The 23,200-nt window shown below is 40.1% G+C and overlaps 2 protein-coding genes across 3 annotated transcripts in view; one reads left to right on the forward strand and one right to left on the reverse strand.

Annotated features, from left to right (window-relative positions):
• The window catches only part of AP3S1 (adaptor related protein complex 3 sigma 1 subunit), a 72,177-nt gene extending 70,332 nt beyond the window's left edge, over positions 1-1,845 (reverse strand). For both annotated transcript variants that reach the window (XM_018053721.1, XM_018053722.1), the window contains exon 1: positions 1,525-1,845. In XM_018053721.1, the coding sequence (XP_017909210.1) occupies positions 1,525-1,593 (69 nt within the window). In that variant the 5' untranslated portion in view covers positions 1,594-1,845. The remainder of the gene's footprint in view (positions 1-1,524) is intronic.
• Positions 1,794-22,135, forward strand: ATG12 (autophagy related 12). Its single transcript, XM_005685044.3, has 4 exons — positions 1,794-2,243; positions 11,386-11,522; positions 19,653-19,715; positions 20,365-22,135. The coding sequence occupies exons 1-4, from the start codon at positions 2,081-2,083 to the stop codon at positions 20,422-20,424; spliced, it is 423 nt and encodes a 140-aa protein (XP_005685101.1). The 5' UTR covers positions 1,794-2,080; the 3' UTR covers positions 20,425-22,135.

Raw genomic sequence — 23,200 nt, forward strand, 5'->3', positions numbered from 1 at the left:
GCAAAATGGCTCAAAGAAAGATACCTTCAGGAAAGGCTAGCACAGCAATGTATTTAAGGCAGATGGGTAATTATGTAAAATCAAGGATTTTTTTTTCCATTCAGAAAAATCAACTAGAATTTTATCCTGGATTAAAGAATGATGTAGAATTCTTAAACGTATTAGGATCGAAATTATACTACACTAAAACGGAACAGGAGTAGTACAAAATATTGTTTTCTATTTATCGCCAGCAAAAGCAAAATTACTTATGGATAAGAGAAATGAGCTCAAGATTTCTCACTTCAACTAACACCTCTACACAGACTGCATTATCATTTCAGGCAAAGTGAAACTGTCACATTTAATTTTTAAAGGCAGGAATGACTTCCATCTGGGATTTATCTGCATAAAAGTGTTAGCCGTGGTACAGTTTCAATATTTAATTGAAAGTTCATTTTCTGGCTCTAAAGAAAATGTCCAATACAAAGTTATACACAACAATAAATAATGCAACAATAAACAAAAGTTATATGTCCACATTAATCCGATCACTGAGAGCCTAATTTTGTGTTTCCACAGTGGTAAATTTTGCCCTCAGATAGGCACACTGGTCTAGAACCCTCCATCACACAGCGATAAATTACTTGTAAATTACTGACGTAAAACCTGCGTTTTCCCACAGTATTTACACTTCTGAAACGGTTTAACAAATATTATTATTCTTTATAAGCAGAAGAAAAACTATAAATTAGGGCAAACTCCCTTAGGTAGAAAAATGACAAACCAGTCGCTGAAATGGTCACTTTCAGGTATAGCATCACCGTTCTACTTGATCAAACAACAATCCTCGCCAGCTATTGCAGGAGTAAATAAAATACAGCCGCTAGGGGAAAAGCCACAGAGAAACGTTAGGTCCTCACTCATCTTTGTCGTTAAAAAGGAGACACCGGAAAGTCACACTGAGCACTCGATCACGTATGGCAACCTACGGGAGCGACTACAGAGCGTGCAGGTCTCTCCAAACGCAGGAAGCCAAAGTTCCTGCGCGACAAGAGGATTACACCGGAAAAAAAAAAAACAACACTAGCCCATCTGTCCACACAGGAGAAGAGAAAGAAGTCAGGCAGGAAAGGCTGGGAGTCGGGGAGGTGGGGCTGCCAGACCAGCCGGCTCCGCGCCGTCTCCCCCGGCTGCTAACAGGAGCGGGCTGCAAACCCGGGTGGGCTCGAGCGCGCAGGTGGGGTGCAGCCGCCGGACCCGCTTCGGCCCCGCACCAGGAAGTCTCCAGGGCCTCGCCCGCACAGCCGGGAAGCCACCCAGCCCACAGACAAGCGGAGGAGCCGCCTGAGAAGAGCCACGTCGGAGGAAGGGAGCGCGGCGGGAGGTGGACACCTGGCACACCCACCCAGAGGCTGACAGCCCGGAGCGCGCGGCGGCCGGGGCGCCAGAAGGGCCGCGGCGCGCCCGAGGGGGTCGCCGGGAGGGCGCTGCCGGCCGCCAACGACTCCCCCTTCGCCCCGATCGGCGGCGGCGGGCACTCACGTAGGGCTGGTAGAACTTGGAGAGCCGCGGCTTCCCGTGGTTGTTAAAGATGAGGATCGCCTTGATCATGGCTGAGCCGGGCGGACCGGGTGGGAACTGGGGGCCAGGGCGGGGGCGGGCGCGCGAGCCTCGCCTCGGGATCTCGCCGGCTGTCCTTCCCCACCCGCCCCCTCCCGCACACGCGCGCGCGCGCGCCCCCGAGATTCGGGGCGGGGCTTGCACGGGGCGGGGCTTGGGAGAGGTCGGCACGGGGGGAAGCGGAAACAGCTCCAGGGCCGGGGCGCGGCGCTTAGGGGCGCCTGCGCACTCGGCGGCTGACGGAGACTTCTCTCAGAGACCTTTTCCGGAAGCTTGCTAGAGCGAAATAGTTGCTCTGTCAGCGGTTTGGGGACCACAACAGAGTCGACGCAGAGGACCAACCTGCGATTCCGAGTCAGGGTTGGGTTGGGTTCTCCCCCGCCCCGACCCCGGAGCCTCTCGAGATGCGCCTTGGCGCAAGGCCCACCCACTGCACTCGCTGAGCCACCGCTTCCGCCCTCCCTTCCCTCGAAGCAAGATGGCTGAGGAGCAAGAGTCTGCGCTGCTGCTCCCTCCCTCAGCTGCTCCCGAAGCTGAAGTGCCTGCCGAGGTCTCCCCAGAAACAGCCACTCCGGAGCCCCCTTCTTCTGCTGCAGTCTCTCCGGGAACAGAGGAACCTGTCGGTGACACCAAGAAAAAAAGTAATTTTCAGAGCACTGTCTCTCTGGGCAGAGGCGGGAGGTTGAGGTTGTGTTCGAAAACGGATGGTGGCTAATAAGAAGCAAAAGTAGCGTAGGGCCGGTTCCAGACGAGGTTCTTGACCAGTCAGGAGAAAGGAAGTATACTTTTCAAGACGTTTGAGTTGAGTGCCTCGAAAGAAAAGCTATCCCCAGAGGCGCTGTGTTTTAGCTGTGTTTTACCTAGCGATGTGGCGCTGGGTTTTAAAACCGTGTACTCTAATCTTTGAAATAGCCACACTGCGAGCTCTGTGAAGGTGGGAGCATTGTGGGATCTTGGTAGCTCCAAGTGCTTAATGCGAGATCTAATTATTTGAATAGTGACTTTAGCTGATACGGATTGTTGTTCAGTCGCTTAGTCGTTTCGGACTCTGTGCGACCCCATGGGACTGCAGGCTTCCCTGACCTTCACCATCTCCCGGAGTCTGCTCAAACTCATGTCCGTTGAGTCGGTGATGCCATCCAACCATCTAGGTGGTAAGGATAGTCTGTAGCAGATCTGAAGTAGAATCCACACCTTCCAACTAGGTCACCGGTGTTTTTATACCAAATCGTGTGAGCTCATCTTGGACCAAAAAACGGGTTTTGAACACTGCTAAGGGAAAACCAAAAACATTAGCATCGCCTTAAAAAAAAAAAGCAACACCATTTTGGAATCTTTGTAACGAATTTCATTGCTTGAACTGGCTGTCCTCAACCCTTTATTGCTTGAGAATTAGTTCGCCATTGTGAAATTCAGAAATTCCTTTGTAAAATGCAGCAATTCCTAAGTGGAGCGCTCTGTGTAGAGATGCCTATGAGAAAAGCAGGAAATCATTTTCTGTCCCGAGTCTTAAAGTATAGGTATGGCATTTTGTGCTTACTGATCTCTAGTCCTTTCATCCAGCTTCATTTTCTGCTGCTTGTGGAGTATAATTGTCTGTCCCAGCATTGTCCCTCTTTTAAGTCAGACTGACTCTACATTTGAGGGAAGTCTCTTCTGTCATTTCCATCTGATGCACCAGTAGAGGAACAAAACCCTGTAATTATTTCTGTAGATAACCACTAAAATCGTCCTAGATGAATCCCTTGAGTTTTACAGATCCTCTTATTTTTTTGGAGTCGTCCTGTTAGTTTCAGCTGTACAGTGAAGTGAGTCAGTTATACATATATCTACTCTTTAAGATTCATTTCCCGTGTTGGTGATTACAGAGTATTGAGTAGCATGCCTTGTGCTATACAGTAGGTCCCTATTGGTTATCTGTTTTATATATAGTTGTGGTGTTCCCTTTTTTCCCCTTCCAATTTACTGTAAGCCAAAACAGACTTTGAAAGGGTTTGTCTTAATATCTAGCAGTCTCAGTCAGCAGTTTACTACGTACTTGACCTTGGAGATAGCTGTGAGAACTGTGGCTAAAAAGTTAACTGCTCACAACCTAGATGTGGTCTGTTTTCTTGGGTCTGCTCAATTTATGATTTTTAACCATCCTTTTAAAATCAAATTTTCATCTTCTGGCTCCTGTGAATATTTGAGTTAGCGTCTCTGATGTCACATTTACCTTCTAGCTATTGAATTTCTACCCTGAAATTGTCATCCTTTTTTGAGGACCTTTTTGATAGAAAAAAGCTTAAATATGTCATATATTCCACATTTGGTTTAATCTAGAGCTTATTGAAGCAGACCCAGGTTGTTAGTTCTTGCGGCCCTTTAGGATCACCTAAGGGAGCTTTTGAACTACCAGTGCCAAGGCCCTACTTCCAGAAGACTGATTTAATTGATGTAGGCATCTGTATCCTTGTAAATGTTCTCCCAGTTGAGTCTTATGTGTAGCTATGGTTGAGAACTATAAGCAAATTACCTTTTATAATTTTTTTAAATGTATAGCTTTAATTATAAATATTTTTCCTCTGTAGCTTCTTGCCCTTGCCTTCTTCAGTAATACAGCTTACTATTGTCTGCTTCACATTCTTGGAATGAGCAGTTGCAGTTGACTGATTGATAGCCCCAGGGAATTTAGGGAACAGGGACCAGGCTGTGGAAGATCAGTTAATGGAAATCCCCTTAGTTATCTCCCAGTTCATCTTTTTTCCTGGGATAACTGAGATTAGAATTACTAAGTGGAAGAAGGAAGATAAACTTTAGTAGAAAGATAAACAGTGCATTATGGGTTCCAGATGGCTTCATTCCAGGGATAAACTTGAATTAATTGATCTCAGTAACCTGATAGTGACCCAATTTTTTAATACTTAGGAATGGGACAAGAAGGATGTAATAGAATAGAGTTGATTTTAGGGGGCAGCAGAACACTTCTGCTTTCAGTCTTTCTTTTGATTTAATTTTTAATTTTTTTAAAATTGAAGTATAGTTAATTTGGGCTTCTCAGGTGGTGCTCTGGGTAAAGAACCTGCCTGCCAATGCAGGAGACTTAAGAGACTCGAGTTTGATCCCTGGGTCAGGAAGATACCCTGGAGGAGGGCTTGGCAACCCGTGCCAGTACTCTTGCCTGGAGAATCCCATGGACAGAGGAGGCTGGAGGGCTACAGTGTGTAGGGTTGCAGAGAGTCAGACACGACTGAATCAGCCTAGCAAGCATGCGCATAGTTAATTTACAGTGTTGTGTTAGTTTTAAGTGTCCAGCAAAGTGATTCAGTTACATGTGTGTGTATTGCTCAATCATGTCCAACTCTGTAACCCTATAGACTGTAGGCCACCAGGCTTCTCTGTCCATGGGATTTTCCAGGTGAGAATACTGAAGTGGGTTGCTATTTCCTACTCCAGGAGATCTTTCTGACCCACAGATCCAACACAGGTCTCTTATCTCCTGCATTGCCATGTGGATTCTTTACTTCTACACCACCTGGGAAGCCCCAGTCCAGCTATACATATATGTATAGATTCTTTGTCATATTTTTTTCCATTGTACATTATCGCAAGATAATCGAGTATAGTCCTGTTCACCTGTTTTATATCTAGTACTCCAGTACTCTTGCCTGGAAAATCCCATGGACGGAGGAGCCTGGTGGGCTGCAGTCCATGGGGTCGCTGAGGGTCGGACAGGACTGAGTGACTTCACTTTCACTTTTCACTTTCATACATTGGAGAAGGAAATGGTAACCCACTCCAGTGTTCTTGCCTGGAGAATCCCAGGGACAGGGGAGCCTGGTAGGTTGCCGTCTATGGGGTTGCCAGAGTCAGACACGACTGAAGCGACTTAGCAGCAGCAGCAGTATATATTAATCCCAAACTCCTAATATATTCCTCTCCCCTTTGCTGCTCTGTCCCTGGGATTCTCTAGGCAAGAACACTGAAGTGGGTAGCCATTTCCTTTTTCACCTCTCCCCTTTGGTAACTATAAATTTGTTTTTTATGTTTGTGACTCTGTTTCTATTTTGTAAATAAGTTCATTTGTATCATTTTTTTAAATTCCACATATAAGTTGTATCATATGATAATTATCTTTCTCTGTCTGACTGAATATGATCTCTAGATCTGTCCATGTTACTGCAAGTGGCATTATTTTGTTCTATTTTTTGGCTGAGTGATACTCCACATCTTTTTTCCCATTTATCTGTTGATGAATACTTAGGTTTCTTCCATACCTTGGCTATTTTAATAGTGCTGCTATGAACATTTGGGTGTGTTATGGTTTTCTCCAGATACATGCCCAAGAGTGGGATTGCAGAGTTTTATGGTAACTATTTTTGGTTCTTAAGGCACCTCCTTTGTAGTAGATTACTTGACCGTAAGTGTGTGGTTTCATTTCTCGGCCTTCTCTCCTGTTTTATGGATCTGTGTGTCTGTTTTTGTGTCAGTACTATATTGTTTTGATGACTGAAGCATTGTAGTATAGTCTAAAGGCAAGGAGTGCGATTCCTCCAGCTCTGTTCTTTCTCAAGGTTGTTAAAGTACTTGTTTTAGTTCTGTGAAAAATGCCATTGGTGATTTGATAGGAATTAAATTGAGTCTGTAGATTGTCTTGGGCTTCCCTGGTGGCTCAGAGGGCAAAGCGTCTGCCTGCAATGCAGGAGACCTGGGTTCGATCCCTGGGTCGGGAAGATCCCCTGGAGAAGGAAGTGGCAACCCACTCCAGTATTCTTGCCTGGAAAATCCCAGGGATGGAGCCTGGTAGGCTACAGTCCATGGGGTAGCAAAGAGTCGGATACGACAGAGCGGCTTCACTTCACTTCAGATTGTCTTGGGTGGTGTAGTCATTTTAACTATCCTGATTCATCCAGTCCAAGAACACAGTGGATCATTATCGTTCTTTTGTGTTGTCTTTGGTTTCTTTCATCAGTGTCTTACAGTTTTTGGAATACAAGATTTTTGCCTCCTTATTTAGATTAATTCCTAGCTATTTGATTGTTTTTCATTCGATGGTAAGTGAGATTGTTTCCCTAATTTCTCTTTCTGATATCTTGTTGTTAGTCTGTGGAAATACAGCAGGTTACTGTACACTAATTTTGTATCCAGCAATTTAAGGGAATTCATTGATGAGCTTTATTAGCTTAGTATCACTGATTGATTTGCAGATGCTGAAAACTCATTATACCCCTGGGGTAAAACCCACTTGATCATGGTGTATGGTCCTTTTAATGTATTGTTGGAATTAATTTGCTAGTATTTTGTTGAGGATTTTTGCATCTGTGTTCACCAGTGATGTGTGTTAGTCGCTCAATCGTGCCCAACTCTTTACGACCCCATGGACTGCAGTCCACCAGGTTCCTCTGGCCATGAGATTTTCCAGGCAGGGATACTGGAGTGGGTTGCCATTTCCTTCTCCAGGGGATCGTCCCAACCCAGGGATCAAACCCGGGTCTCCTGCACTGCAGGCAAATTCTTTACCAACTGAGCTACAAGGGAAGCCCTGTTTACCAGTGATACTGGCCTGTAATTTTCTGTTTTTGTGATACCTTTTTCTGGTTTTCCAACAGGGTGACCTCATAGAACAAGTTAGTAAGTGTTCTTTCCCCTGTGATTTTTGGGAATAGTTTCAGAAGAATAAGCATTAAATCTTGTAAATATTTGGTAGAATTCACCTGTGAAGCCGTCTGGTCCTGGACTTTAGTTTATTGGCAGTTTTCGAATTCCTGATTCAGTTTTAGTACTGGTAATTGATTGATCTGTTCATATTTTCTATTTCTTCCTGGTTCAGTCTTGGAAGATTGTACCTTTCTTAAAATTTTTCCATTTCTTCTCAGTTGGCCATTTTGTTGGCATATAGTTGCTCAGAGTAGTCTCTTATGATCCTTTGTATTTCTGTGGTGTCTATTGTAACTTTTTTTCGTTTCTGATTTTATTGATTTGGGCCCTCTTCCTTTTTTTCTTGATGAGTCTGACTAAAGGTTTATCAAGTTTGTTTATCTTTTCAAAGAACCAGCTTTCAGTTTACTTGATCTTTGTCTTTATTTCATTGACTTCTGCTCTGGTCTTTATTTTTTCTTTCTTCCTACTAACTTTGGATTTTGTTTGTTATTCTTTCTCCAGTTGCTTTAGATCTAAGGTAAGGTTGTTTGAGATTTTTCTTGTTCCCAAAGTAAATCTGTATCACTGTCAACTTTCCTTTTAGAACTGCTTTTGCTGTGTTTCATAGGTTTTGGATCATTGTTCGTTTTCATTTGTCTCTAGGTATTTTTTATTTCCTCTTTGATTTCCTCAGTGATGCATTGATTGTTTAGCTTCCATGTGTTTGCGTTTTTTGCAGTTTTTTTCCAGTAGTTGATTTCTAGCCTTGTATTGTTGTGGTCAGAAACGATGCTTGATATGAATTCAATTTTCTTCAGTTTACCAAAGCTGGCTTTGTGGCACAGCATGTGATCTATCCTAAAGAATGTTCCCCGTGAATTTGAGAAGAATGTGTATTCTGGTGCTTTTGGATGGAACGCTCTATAAATATCAGTTGAGTCAATCCAGTTTAATGTGTCATTTAAGACCTATATTTCCTTATTGATTTTTCTGTCTGGATAATCTGTCCCTTAATGTAAGTGGGGTGTTAAAAGTTGCCAGTTATTGTTGTGTTACTGTCATTTACTCCTTTTATATCTGTTAACATTTCCCTTATATGTTGAGGTGTTTCTCTGTTGGGTGCATATATATTTACAATTGTTATGTTATATCTTCTTGGAGTGATCCTTTGATTATTTTGTAGTGTCTTTCTTTGTCTCTTGTAACAGTCTTTAGTGTATATTGTCTGATACAACTGTTGCAACTGTGGCTTTCATTTGATTTCCATTTGTGTGGAATACCTTTTTCCATTCCCCACACTTTCGGTCTATATGTATGTTTAGATCTGAAGGGTTTCCCTGGCAACTGTACAGATTTTGTTTTTGTATCTGTTTAGCCAGTCTTGTTTGGTTGGAGCATTTAGTCTATTTTCTCTTAAAGTAATTATTGATATCTGTGTTCCTATTGCCATGAAATTAAAAGACGCTTACTGCTTGGAAGGAAAGTTATGCCCAACCTAGATAGCATATTGAAAAGCAGAGACATTACTTTGCCAACAAAGGTCTGTCTAGTCAGGGGTATGGTTTTTCCAGTGGTCATGTATGGATGTGAGAGTTGGACTGTGAAGAAAGCTGAGAGCCAAAGAATTGATGCTTTTGAACTGTGGTGTTGGAGAAGACTCTTGAGAGTCCCTTGGACTGCAAGGAGAGTGAGTGAACTCTGGGAGTTGGTGATGGACAGGGAGGCCTGGCATGCTGCGATTCATGGGGTCGCAGAGTTGGACACGACTGAGCGACTGACCTGAAGTGATTGCCATTTTATTAATTATTTTGGGTTCATCGTTGTAGGTCTTTTTGTTTGCCTTCGTTCATTCTCTTGTGATTTGATGAGTATCTTTAGAGTTAAGTTTGGATTCCTCTTTTTTGGTATGAATGTCTGTTAATAGATTTCTGTTTTGCCGTTATCTTGAGGTGTTTATGTAGGAGCCTATATGTATAGGTACTTGTTTTAAGTTGCTGATCTCTTCATTTTAAATGCATTTTAGATACTTTGCAGTTATACTTTCCTGTTTTCATAGTTACTGTTTTGTGTATCGTTTAAACTGCCTATTATGGATACAGATGATTTTACTATTTTTGTCTTTAAATTTCCCTGCTAGCTTTGTGTACAAATGATTTCCTGCCTTTATTGCATGTTTGCCTTTACCAGTGAGCTTGTCTATGTCATAATTTTCTTATTTCTAGTTGAGGCCTTTTCTTTTCCACCTATAAAAGTTTCTTTAGCATTTTTTGTAGCTGGTGGTACTGAGTTCTTCCAGCTTTTTATTTCCTCATCATATCTGAATGAGAGCCTTGCTGGGTAGTGTGTTCTTGGTTGTAAGTTTTTCTGTCATCACTTTAAGTATATAATGCCACTCCCTTCTGACCTGAAGAGTTTTTGTTAAAAAATCAGCTAGTAGTTTTATGGAAGTTCCCTTGTATGTTTTATACATACAAGTATTTTCTGTTTATCTTCAGTTTTCGTCATTTTGATTACAATATGTTGTTGTATATTTCTCTGTGAAGTAATCCTGTATGGAGCTTTCTTCATTTCCTAGACTTTGGTGACCGTTTGCTTCTCTAGTTTAGGGAAATTTTCAGCTAATATCTCTTCAGATATTTTCTCAGGCTCTTTCTCTCTTCCCCTTCCAGGGTATAATGTGACTATTACACCTTTAATGTTGTCCCAGAAGTCTCTTAAACTATCCTCATTTCTTTTCATTCTTTTTTCTGTTTGGCAGCAGTGATTTCCACTATTTTGTCAGAACTAATCCATTCTTCCACCTCATTGTTAAAAAAAACTTCTGATTTTTTTGTTAAATGAAGTAACTTCTGGAGACAAATTCATAGTCTTTCTAGTTGCATCTTTCTATTTTGAATTACTGAAACATTTGATTTCTCTGAAACCTTTTTGGCCCTAGTTGATATATTTTCTTTTTAATAATTTGTATTGTTTTCCTTCATTAAAAAGTTTATTGTAGAAAACTTGGTAATTACAAAAAGCACAAGTAATATCAGGTAATAATCACCTATAATACTCCTACTAGGAAATACTATTTTGGAGAATAACATGAATATGTGCCTGTGATGGTTTTAATGAAATTGAAATCATATTCAGTTTTATATGTAATTATGCTGTTTTATATGTAATACTTTTTGATAACTTTTTCATACTATGAAGTATGCTTTTATAATACTTATCCTTAATGGCAGCTTAATTATCTTATGGTTTAATGAGTGAGTTATATGATACTGCTGTAAATAAACACTCTATACATAATCATTTAATCTTTATAACAATCTTACCAGGTTTCTGCTGTTATCCTCATTTTACAAGTGGAGAAACTGTAGTATGGAGAGATTAAAGGGCTTACCTAAATACATGTATACATACCTGGCAAGTGGCAGAGCCAAGACTTTGAACTCAGGGAGCTCAGAGTGTGTGTTCTTTATCTTTAGTATATAACTTCTATCATAGCTTTTATTTAACCAATTCCCTCTAAATATCTTTTTGGAAATTTAGATTTACCTTTTTGTAATTAAAAATAAATGTTTCAATGAAAGTGAAATTCTTCTAAATGAATCTGTTCATATCTTGTATTTTTAATCTCAGGCATGCCTCCAGGATCATGAGGACATAAACTGTGTATTGATTGAAGGTTTAAGCTTTCTAACGCCTTTTGTATCACATCCTCTTTAGGCGTGTCAGCATATTGGTCAGTATAGTTGACCATTGAACAGCATGAGTTTGAACTAAGCAGGTCTGTTTATATCTTCACGTGTGGCTCAGTGGTAAAGACTCTGCCTGCTGATGCAGGAGATGCTGGTTCAATCCCTGGGTCGGAAAGATCTCTGGTTGAGGAAATGGCAACCCGCTCTAGTATCCTTGCCTGGAAAATCCCATGGACAGAGGAGTCTAGTGGGTCCATGGACTTGCAAAAAGTCAGACGACTTGGCAACTGAGCAGCAAGTCTACTTATACATAGATTATTTTCAATAAATAGCTACCAGAATAACAGATAATCCATTGTAGGTTGAATCCGTGGATGCATAAGTTATAGGTGGATTTTCGACTGTATGGACATTGATGCCCTGAGTTCTGTTTTGACCAGGGTCAACTGTTGTTGTTGTTTTTTTTCCTTTACAGTTGACATTCTGCTAAAGGCTGTGGGAGACACTCCTATAATGAAAACAAAGAAATGGGCTGTGGAGCGAACCCGAACCATCCAAGGACTCATTGACTTCATCAAAAAGTTCCTTAAACTTGTGGCTTCGGAACAGTTGGTATGAAACCAATGGTGGTCATTTCCCTACAGAAATTCACAGAGCATGCATCTCTCAGTATCCGGGGCGGGGGGCGGTGGGGGGCGGTGGGGGGGGGGCGTGGAATTGAATCCAGGACCATCTTCTGTAGATGCTCAGGTTCCTTATATAAAATGGCATATTTGTGTATAATCTGCACATGTTCTCCCATTTACTTTAAATCACTTGTAGATCCCTTATGCTACCTTATACTATGTAAATAGTTACCAGTACCTAACAAATTAAAGATTGGCTTTTTGGAACTTTCTGGAATTTTTTTCTCCAAGTGTTTTTTCATCACAATTGGGTGAATCTGAGGGAGCATTCAGAGCCCATGGATTCAGAGGGGGAACTATAGTTCCTAGGTGACAATAAATAACTTTTGTATAGAAATACATATGGAGCCACATATGTTACCTCAGTAATGTCCTTTTATTTCTTTTGTTAGTGGAATTTCTGTGCTTTATTGAAGGATTCTCTGGTGAACCCAGAAATGAAATGAATTTTTTTAGCCTACTGTATTGGTTTTCCTCAAAAACTCACTGAATGCCCATGCAGAAAGATCTATCCTAGAATATTGGTACATAAAGTTCTGGAGTTCTCTTTGTTCTGGTGTCAATATTGCATTCTTCCCGTTCTTCTCAAGGTAAGCAGTGTTCCTTTGCCATGCGCTGTGGAAGAACTAAGCGATGCACACTCCTTCCTTCATGAGTTTGAACTGCAGATATCTGCTTATACACGGCCCTTGAACAACATGAGTTTGAACTGCAGAAATCCACAATACATAGTGTACCACTGCACAACCAACAGTTGGTTGAATCTGCCTTCTATACCTAGGTTTCTGACTGCTCAGAGGGTTGGCATCCCAACCCCCTTGTTTCTAAGGGTCAGCTGTATTCATTTCATGCTGTGGTACATGTTAAGCATTTCATGCCAGATTGTTAGGATTAAAATTCTAAATGCCACTGGTTTTGAATTTGGTATTTGACCACAGAAACTTAAAGTCTACATGGATTTGACTTTTTGTCACAATAAAATGCCTTTATTTTCAGATCACAATCTTGGTCCGTGTTAACACATAATGTATAGGTGGATAGATAATTGAATCATTTACTTTTTTGAATACAATTATGTATATGGATTGGGAAAGGATATAGTTGCTGTGAACACAGGAATGAGAACTGGTAAAATGAATGAAGTGATTATTAAGTGAGGTTTGTTGGAATTTATCTCTTTTTGGTCAATGTAGAAGAAGAAACTACTCTGATCTAAGATTTTGGTGGTAATTGGTTTTCACGGAAGTGTCATGTCATGAGTACAAAAGTTAAGTGCAAGATAGGTTGATCACTACAAGTTACTTGAGATAAGGATAGCATAAAGCCAGGGATTCCTCCAAAGGAAGTTGCAAGGGGAAAGTGTTGGAGATTTTTGAGTTTTACAGGTGAACATCTCCATTTGTGATTACTTGGAATGAGAAAATCATGTTTTCTAAAGAGTGCCATAAAGAATTTGATTAAATTTCAGAGATAGGCAAGAAGATTATAGTGTCATCCGCTTGCGTATGGTAGCTAAAACCTGAGGAACACAGGACCTTGCCTAGAGGCCAAGTCTAAATGGAATAGTTAGGGGGATAAGGACCTACACTTAAGAGATTACTAAGGGTAGAGCATGAAGAGTTGGCGGTAACTAGAGGAGAGCCAAGTAATTCAGGCATTACTTTTAGAAATTTGTAGATAGAAGAAAAGACGAAACAGTGATTTGTTCTATGTTAATGTTAGAATTTTGACAGTTTGTATTGCCTATATTCAGCAATCCGAAAGGACTTGGTCGCATTTTGTATTGCCTATATTCAGTAATCTGAAAGGACTTGGTTGATATCAACATGTGTTTGGTTGAACCATGTAAAATTTTCATCTGTGAATCGTTTGGACCAAAAAAAAACCCAGCAGTTTCATAAGGTCCAGTTTTAAGCTTCCGTAGTGAGTATGACTATCTCTTCCCTGTTAGGCAATAGAAAGCATAAAAGTCATCTTTGTATCACTTGTCTAGGTTAAACTAGAACTAACATCTTCTAGCTTCACGGAGCTGCTGCTGTCGTTCAGGTGCTGTTGTCTCTTACTATTTGCGACCCCATGGACTTGCAGGACGCCAGGCTTCCCTGTCCCTCACTATCTCTTGGGGTTTGCTCAAACTCATATTCACTGAGTCAGTGGCACCATCCAACCATCTCATCCTCTGTTGCCCCGTTTTGCTGCCCTCAGTCTTTCCCAGCATCAGGATCTTTTCCAGTAAGTCAGCTGTTCACATCAAGTGGCCAAAATATTGGAGCTTCAGCTTCAGTATCAGTCGTTCCAGTGAATATTCAGGGTTGATTTCCTTTAGGGTGGACTGGTTGGATCTCCTTGCAGTCCAAGAGACTCTCAAGCATCTTCTCCAACACCACAATTTGAAAGCATCTAATCTTTTGGCTCTCAGCCTTCTTTATGGTCCAACTCTCACATCCATTCATGACTACTGGAAAAACTATAGCTTTGACTATATGGACCTTTGTTGGCAAAGTGATGTCTTGCTTTTTTAATATGCTGTCTAGGTTTGTCATAGCTTTTTTTCGAAGGAGTAAATGTCTTTTAATTTCATGGCTGCAGTCACCATCTGGACCCTACATTATTTTAGCAAAATAAATGTCGAAAGAAAAAGTAATACTGGGGATTCTGGGAAGATAGCAGTAGTGTCAGAAGGCATGAATTCCCACTAAAACAGTCAACTAGAAAGTAAAACCAAATCCCCATAGTCAGTATACTTAAGACTCAGAGGACGGTATCCTTGTGAACCCTAAGATTCAAGTTGGTAGAAATTCCCAACAACTACAGGATCTGTGTCTTACTAGCAGATGCGCTGCCAAGATACGCAAGCAACCTATCAATAGATAAGTATATAGAAGATGTGTACACACACGCACAGCACAGTGGAATACTTGTTCAGTCGCCAAGTTGTGTCCAGCTCTTCACAACCCCATGGACTGCAACACGCCAGGCTTCTCTGTCCTTCACCGTCTCCCTGAGTTTTCCCAAGTTTATGTCCATTGCATCAGTGATGCCATCCAACCATCTCACCCTCTGTTGTCCTCTTCTGCCTTCACTCTTTACCAGCATCAGGGCCTGATGAGTCAGCTGTTCATAACAGGTGGCCAAAGTATTGGAGCTTTAGCATCAGTCCTTGCCAAACATGGAAAAGGTGTATACAGTCAGCAAAAAGAAGACCTGAAGTGACTGTAGCTCAGATCATCAGCTTCTCCTAGCAAAATTCAGGCTTAACCTAAAGGAAGCAGGGAAAACCAGTATGCCAGCCAGGTATGACTTAAATCCCCTGTGAATATACAGTGGAAATGATGAATAGATTCAAGGGATTAGATCTAGTAAATAATGCCTGAAGAACTATGGATGGAGGTCCATAATATTGTATTCAGTTCAGTTAGTCATGTCCAACTCTTTGCGACCCCATAAATCGCAGCATGCCAGGCATTCCTGTCCATCACCAACTCCCGGAGTTCATTCAAACTCATGTCCACCGAGTCGGTGATGCCATCCAGCCATCTCATCCTCTGTCGCCCCCTTCTCCTCCTACCCCAAATCCCTCCCAGCATCAGTCTTTTCCAATGAGTCAACTCTTCGCATGAGGTGGCCAAAGTATTGGAGTTTCAGCTTCAACATCAGTCCTTCCAATGAACACCCAGGACTGATCTCCTTTAGAATGGACTGGTTGGATCTCCTTGCAGTCCAAGGGACTCTCAAGAGTCTTCTCCAACACCACAGTTCAAAAGCATCAATTCTTCGGCACTCAGCCTTCTTCACAGTCCAACTCTCACATCCATACATGACCACTGGAAAAACCATAGCCTTGACTAAACGGACCTTTGTTGGCAAAGTAATGTCTCTGCTTTTGAATATGCTATCCAGGTTGTTTATAACTTTCTTTCCAAGGAATAAGCATCTTTTAATTTCATGGCTGCAGTCACCATCTGCAGTGATTTTGGAGCCCCCCAAAATAAAGTCTGACACTATCCATTGTTTCCCCATCTATTTGCCATGAAGTGATGGGACCGGATGCCATGATCTTCGTTTTCTGAATGTTGAGCTTTAAGCCAACTTTTTCACTCTCCTCTTTCACTGTCATCAAGAGGCTTTTTAGTTCCTCTTCACTTTCTGCCATAAGGCTGGTGTCATCTGCATATCTCAGGTTATTGATATTTCTCCCAGCAGTCTTGTTTCCAGCTTGTGTTTCTTCCAGCCCAGCGTTTCTCATGATGTCCTTTGTATAGAAGTTAAATAAGCAGGGTGACAATATACAGCCTTGATGTACTCCTTTTCCTATTTGGAACCAGCCTGTTGTTCCTTGTCCAGTTCTAACTGTTGCTTCCTGACCTGCATATAGGCAGCAAACAAAACCATCCCAAAGAAAAAGAAAGAAGGCAAAATTGTCTGAGGAAGCTTTACAGATACCTGAATAGAGTGCTACTGAGCCATTAGAAAGAAAGAAAATTTGCCATTTGCAGCAACATGGATGGACTTGAAAAGAATTATGCTGAGTGAAATAAGTCAGAGAACGACAAATACTGTATAATATCACCTGTTCATGGAAACCTTTTAAAAACAGTGAATATAGCAAACAAGAAGGAGACTTAACAAATACAGAGAACGAACTAGTGGTTTCCAGTGTTGGGAGTAGCGTACAATATAGGGCTGGAGAAGTGGGATGTAAGACTGTTGGGTGCAAGATAGGATGAAGGATGTATTGTACAACACGGGGCACATAGCCTGTATTTTGTAATAACTAAATAGAAAGTAACCCTTAAGAATTGTATTAAAAAAGTTTTTTTTTTAACTTAAAAAAACAACTTCAGCCTGGAGTGTTGGGTTGCTCAGGCTCTGCGATGTGTCTTGGGGAGAGGTGGAATGAAATGTTGAAAGAATTTGAGGGACTTCCCGGGTGGTCCAGCAGTTAAGAATCTGCCTTGCAATGCAGGGAACGTGGTTCAGATCCCTGGCTGGGGACCTAGGGTCCTACCTGCCATGGAGCAGCTATGGCTGTGTGATGCAACTACCGAGCGTGTGCACCAGAACCAGAGAGCTCTGTGCACCACAGGGAAGAACAGAATGAGAAGACAGTGAATACTGAGTACGAACAAAGGAGAGTAAACATACAGATAACAGGAGTCCCTGAAGAAGAAAACCAAAGCAAAAGAGCAAGACAAATACTTAGAACTATAATTCAAGAGAAACTTCTTCTAAAAAGATTTGAAACTACATATTGGAAAAACTTACCAAGATCCTGAGAATACCAACCCAGTGCAACCATCACCAAGACACATTCTAGTAAGATGACTAGATGTGAAATAAAAATCCTTTGGACATCTAGGGGGAAAAGGTCATGGCTTAGGATATTAGGTTACCTCCAAATTTGGCTAGCAGAGATACAAAGAAAGTGTTGAGATAATGGATTTTATATACTGTTAATGCAAAACTGGCTTTTAAGGCAGCGACTATTAGCAGTGTGCAAGAACTCAAGAGTATGCCGTTCCATGAACTCTTCCTACATAATCTAATGGAGAGGTTATAACCAAAACAACTAAAGAGACATGATTTAAATCATTAGTCTTTAAAATTTTATCCTCCCACATTCTAGCATTTAGTTAAAGATTGCATTTTGAAAATTTTACCTCCATGTATCACCTATATAAACTGGTTTAATTGCTTTTTATATTAAAGTCACTTTCAGTTGCTAACTCCTGCTACAGAGTTACGTAGGTTTCTTACAGTTCTCTACTGTATCTGCTGTATTGTCCCTTCGCCACTCACGACATCTTTTGTTGCTTTTGCCTACAGAGTCCTAATTATTACTCTCTCTACCTAGTTAAGTCCAAATTTGGTCCTCAACTTTTTTCTTCGAGAAAGTCTTTCCTAACCAAATGGCTAGGCTAAACTAATGCCACACACCTTCTCAGTTGCATCTTTCCCAAGTATATATTCTTATCTGAGAATGTTTGCTTATGGAAGGTAGGAATCATGTTAATCCTCACTTTTGTTCCACACCTTGGGCATTTCCTAGCACATAATAGACACTCAAGAGTTTGTCTACTGAAATAAACTGAAATAAACTAAATTGTCACCCAGAGTCCTTTTCCTAATTTAAAGTGTACCAAAAAGTAATAAAATCTGTGTTCACTCATAGTTGAACTGCCAGGAACTAAACACAAATTATTATGTCTCGATCATAGGAAATTTATGTTAAAATACACACTGATTTCTGAAATTACGTTAGAACTTTACTCAGCCTTAATAGTGAATTGATATTTAAGAATGAATTATTTTAAATAGTTAAATAAGTGTAATTACTAGTCTGTTGAATACATCTACCAAGAGTTTATACTTGATGTGTACGATCTCATTTTTTTGTTCCTAGCAGCTTCAAGAAGTATAGGTCCTGTTAGTTTCGTATTTACAAACAAGTACACAATTTGAAAAAAGTTACTTGGATTTAGAGCCAGAATTCAAACCTGGATCTCAGTAGAACCCCTCCTCTTTCTTGTACTTTGTCACTCAGTCGAGTCTGACTCTTTGCCAGGACTGTAGCCCGCCAGGTTCCTATGTCCATGGGGATTCTCCAGGCAAGAACGCTGGAGTGGGTTGCCATGCCCTCCTCCAGGGGATATTCCCAACCAAGAGGTCAAACCCATTGTGCTTGGATTCTTTACCTTTTGAGCCACGAGGGAAGCCCAAGAATACCGGAGTGGGTAGCCTATCCCTTTTCCAGGGAAATTCCTGACCCAGAAATCAAGCTGGGGTCTCATTGCAGGCAGATCTTAACCAGCTGAGCTACCCAGGAAGCCCTCTCTTCCTTACTTAAGAAGTACTGTTACCACTCTGTATTGTTTGAAGGAGAAATGTATGTGATATTTATTCTTCTAGCTGGTATCCCAAATAGTATCTAGTAACCAACTATTTGTGTATGTGTGTGTGTATATACATATATATATATTTAAGGACTAAAAGATGAATACCACAGTTAAAACCACTGGGACTGAAGCTATCATTAAATGATAGGATTGAAAAGAGTTAGATGACTCATTTGTATGGAATTTGTAAAATTATTTCTGTTTCCCAATAAAACTGAAACCACAAATTTTCTCTAAAGCCATATACTATGAGCATATTTCTTTCATATTTCTTCATAGAATATGCTCATATGCGAAACCCAGGAAATTGTAGCCTTAGAATTTAATATAGACAAAGGAGAATTGTGTTAACCTTCAGTGTTTTGTTTTCTAAAAAGGAAATTATGAAAAGTCACTTAGACACTATGATCTTTTGCTTCAGTATCTTCAGGAATTTAAATACTAAAATGTTTTAGTAGAAACCGACTAGACTGCAACATATAACAGTGAATCCTTTAAGGAACAACAAGATTGAAAGGATATTAAGTTTCAATTTTGTTACATTTTTTTCCTGTGTCATTTGGCCGCAAGTGACTTTAGGTGATGCAGTGGTTAAGAATCCGCCTACCAGTACAGGAGACAAAATACACAGGTTCGAGCCCTGGGTCGGGAAGATCCTTTGGAGTAGAAAATGGCAACTCACTCCAGTATTCTTGCGTGCAAAATTGCACGGTCAGGGGAACCTGGCAGCTACAGTCCATAGGGTCCCAAAGAATCGGACACAGCTGAGCGCACAGCACACAATTGCATGTTTTGATTTGGGGCTGTGTGTGTAAAACTTTGTTAAGAGAAACTTTCTCTTTAATTATGAATAAATGAGAGTATTGGTATTTTTTACAAATGTAATTTCTTGAATAAGTAAAAGCTATTGGTGAAAACAAAAGTTTCTTAGTTGTAAAAAGCTGAAAACAAAAACTCTGTTACTCCTCCAAGGGGAAAAAATACTGTTCCGAAAGATCTTATTAATTACTAATTTATGAGAATTAGAAAGAAGGAGTTTAGGGACACTGTTCACTTTTGAAGACAAAGAATTTGAGGTAGCTGGCTGGGAACCAGAAACATGCAGATTAATCTGAATAACTTTAAAAATGAATCACCATAAATGTTCTTCTTTCTTGCAGTTTATTTACGTGAATCAGTCCTTTGCCCCCTCCCCAGACCAGGAAGTTGGGACCCTCTATGAGGTAAAACATTCCTGCTTTATTGTCTTCATGGAATATGCTCATCTGTGTATAGTGTGATCATTAATTCACATCATTTAAGAGAAGGAAATGGCAACCCACTCCAGTATGCTTGCCTGGAAAATCCCATGGACAGAGGAGCTTGGTGGGCTACAGGGGGGTCACAAAATTCTGACATGACTTAGTGACTAAACAACAAGTTCATAATTGTCTATCAAGAAAAAGAGATTACTTTGTTGTGTCTCTTAACCCCTAGAACATAGTTGTGTCTCAATAAATGACGCAGTGATTGAAAAAGTAAGGAATGAGTAATATGGATAGAAGATGGCTGAAATGTGACCAGAAAGAGAGATCCCCTTGTTTACCTGCAGGGAGTATCCTCCAGATCTCCCTTCGTATAATCAGTGACCCAGATCTCCCTCCAGGAAACTGAAAAGGAGACTGTGTAAGAATTATTTTATTTAGCGTCTTTGACGTTTATGATTACTAGCATTCGTCCAACAGCAGCTTGTAACTGTTGAAGGAAATAGCCTTTATAGGTACATGTACAAGGATATTTATGATACTATCACATAACAATTCTTTCTTGGTTTCATCTAAAGATAACAGAAATTGAGCTCAATTTTCATTGCATTTTTTTTTCTTTTTGTAGTGTTTTGGCAGTGATGGTAAACTGGTCCTGCATTACTGCAAATCTCAAGCATGGGGATGAACTACAGTGGAAAAGATCTTGCTAACCTAAAAGGAATCTTCACAAAGGAAACTGCTCTGAAAAGTTTTCATCTTGTGGCAAGAGACTTGTGGTTGTGATCTGTTCAGCATGTATCTACTGTGACCCATGTTGATTTAAAATATCCACAGATTAGATGGACTTACAAAAATGTGATTTGTATTAATACAAAAATCATCATAAAAGATTGACATTAGTATATACCGATTACTACAGTTATTCCTTCAGAGGTATCTTCAAGGTATTGAAAAGGAGACTAAGATGATATAAAGCTGCTTTTGTACTACTTCTCAAAATAACTGAAATTGTTTACTTGAAGAATTAGCACTCTACTGATTTTTTTTTCCCCTCCACTCTAAAAGTCAATTTACTAAAAGATTCTTTAGGGGCATATTCAGGGGAGTCCAATTTGTTTGTGGCAGTGATAGGCCTTTTCTCATTTTCATTTCTGTCAACTGTTACCTTGTGAAACAGATTTGCATTGACCTGCTGGCTTTATTACCTTAGTCCGTCAGTAGAGGGCAACCCAGCTGCCAGGAAGAGTTAAGCAGCCTGGTTCTACATCTTCACCAGAAGATAATAGCTATTCCTGCTAATTTCTAGCAACCATCTAGCCAAGAGAGCAGAGGTGTTGACACACTGGAAAACTGCTTTAGAAAAGAGTCGTGGTTTTGGTTTGTTCTATTGGGAAACTGAAGTAATTTTACAAATTCTAGACAAATGAGTCATTGAATGCTTTCAGTCCTATCATTTAATGATTCTTGAGTCCCAGTGGTTATAACTGTGGTATTAATCTCTCTTTTATTTCTATAGTGTCAAAAACAGTGAGTAAGCTTGGAAGCATCTCTCAGTTTTTTATAATGTATTTTCCAACTTGAAAATGCTCAAAGAATAATTGGAAAATAGCTAGATTTTATGCCATGAATAAAACTTTTTTTTACTGATGCTGTTAAACTGATAATTGCTTTAATAAGATTTAACTTTTTCTTCATTCTGTATTATATTTGTGATGCAGCATTTTTATAAAACATTCTAATAAATTGAATGGAATGTTCAAACAGGATCTAAGGTGTGTACAAGAAATCTAAGTGTTCATTTTCAAAGATAATGAGAATGATATGATTTTGTCAAAGACAAAGTCCTTTGAGTCCCAGAATGTACTTTATGGTTAATGATCCGCCATACATTATCGTTAGGGAATGCCAAGGAACAATTCAGTTTAAGGTGATGAAATCATGTTCAGTTCTCATTTTCCAGTTGAGAACAAATTTCTAAGCCCCCTTACAAATGATGTCCCTGTTTAATAAATTAATGCAACTAGTATTTAGCCCTGAAATAATACAGGTTGAATTGTGTAAATTTATTTTGTAAGGTGAATTAAGAAATCAGTGTATGTGTTGAAAGTTGGAGAGTATATTATTTTCAGATCAAATAAGTTGAGTATGGTGAAGGTCTGTTGTCTAGTTTCGTGCTCTTACAGTTCACTGAAGGGTGTAAATACATTTATCTATATGCATTTATATTTAACAGATGGCAAGAATGTGTTTAACCTGTGTGTTTATTATGTTTGCTGCTAAGGTTTCAAAATGATGGACTGTTTACTTACTTAAAACTACTTGAGTTTGAATTGTGTCATCAACTTATTTTTTGATCTGAATAAGTGATTAATTTATTAAATCTGAGGTTAGCTAAATATGTATACTTTGTTTTCTTCCCTCACAACCTTTAAAAATAGGACTTTACAAGTTTTTCAAACTATATTTGCAACTCTTACTTGGAAGCCTAGATCCCCTGAGTTATTTGCTTACTAGAACCTAGAATGCAATTCACAAAAATATTTTTGCAGATGTTTGAACTCTTGATTGACATGAGCTTAGGGTGTTGGGGGGGGACCTGAACCCTCAGGTTATATTTTAATTTTTCCATATTTAGGAGAAAATCAGTGTCAGTAATGTCATGCTTTATCTTACTCTACAGAGATTACAGTGTATGTAATGTTAGAATATGGGGCTTCCCATATTCTTAAGAATCCCGCCAGTGCAGGAGGTGCTGAGACTCGGGTTCGTTCCCTGGTTCAGAAAGATCCCCTGGAGAGTCCCATGGACCGCGGAGCCTACTGGGCTACAGTGGGAGTTACACAGGTTCGAACACAGCTAAACAGCTGAGCACACACACAACACAGTGTTATAATACTCTGCTTTATCTTTGAAGCTGCCTATGCCAAGGACTTCACAGTGAGTTCTCCATATTTAGGGTGTAAGGTAAGCTTAAGAGTGTCTATCTATCTGGAATCAAAATAAGATGGAATAGTTTCTGGAATAACCAGTGTTTTGGATATGGGGGGGGTGGTGTGCAGAGTTTTAGCCCTGAAGGGACCTTTAATATTATCTACTCTGATAAGATTAGGAAACTCAAGGAGAAATGCAGACCCAGCTTAGATCACATAGCATTAGATTACACTTGCTTTAGATTACACAGCCGGTTTAGTTGTGAGTAACCCCACACTGGGAAAGTGCAGTATTCAGGGGTATAATAATGAAAACCACCACCTGTGCAGCTTCTGCTTCATTTTCCAAGGATTATAAATATACTTAGTGCAGTATGCCTTAGTAAGGCATAAGGGAATTCAGCTACAGACCACATAATGGAAGGAAAGTATTCAGAAAACAGTACAGCAGATTTAGTTTCACAAATAACTCTTCCTTCAAAATTGTTTAGCCTGCACTAGATTATTCGCTATTTCCTGAACAGGCATTGT

Source organism: Capra hircus, chromosome 10 (assembly GCF_001704415.2).
Source record: "Capra hircus breed San Clemente chromosome 10, ASM170441v1, whole genome shotgun sequence".
Classification (NCBI taxonomy): Eukaryota; Metazoa; Chordata; class Mammalia; order Artiodactyla; family Bovidae; genus Capra; species Capra hircus.

What these genes read in the sequence shown, in the direction of transcription:
- ATG12 (XM_005685044.3), top strand. Translation starts at nt 2,081, where the DNA reads ATGGCTGAGGAGCAAGAGTCTGCGCTGCTGCTCCCTCCCTCAGCTGCT. An exon ending in CGGTGACACCAAGAAAAAAA is followed by an intron (nt 2,244 to 11,385) that starts GTAATTTTCAGA and finishes TTTCCTTTACAG; the next exon opens with TTGACATTCTGCTAAAGGCT. An exon ending in AAGTTGGGACCCTCTATGAG is followed by an intron (nt 19,716 to 20,364) that starts GTAAAACATTCC and finishes TTCTTTTTGTAG; the next exon opens with TGTTTTGGCAGTGATGGTAA.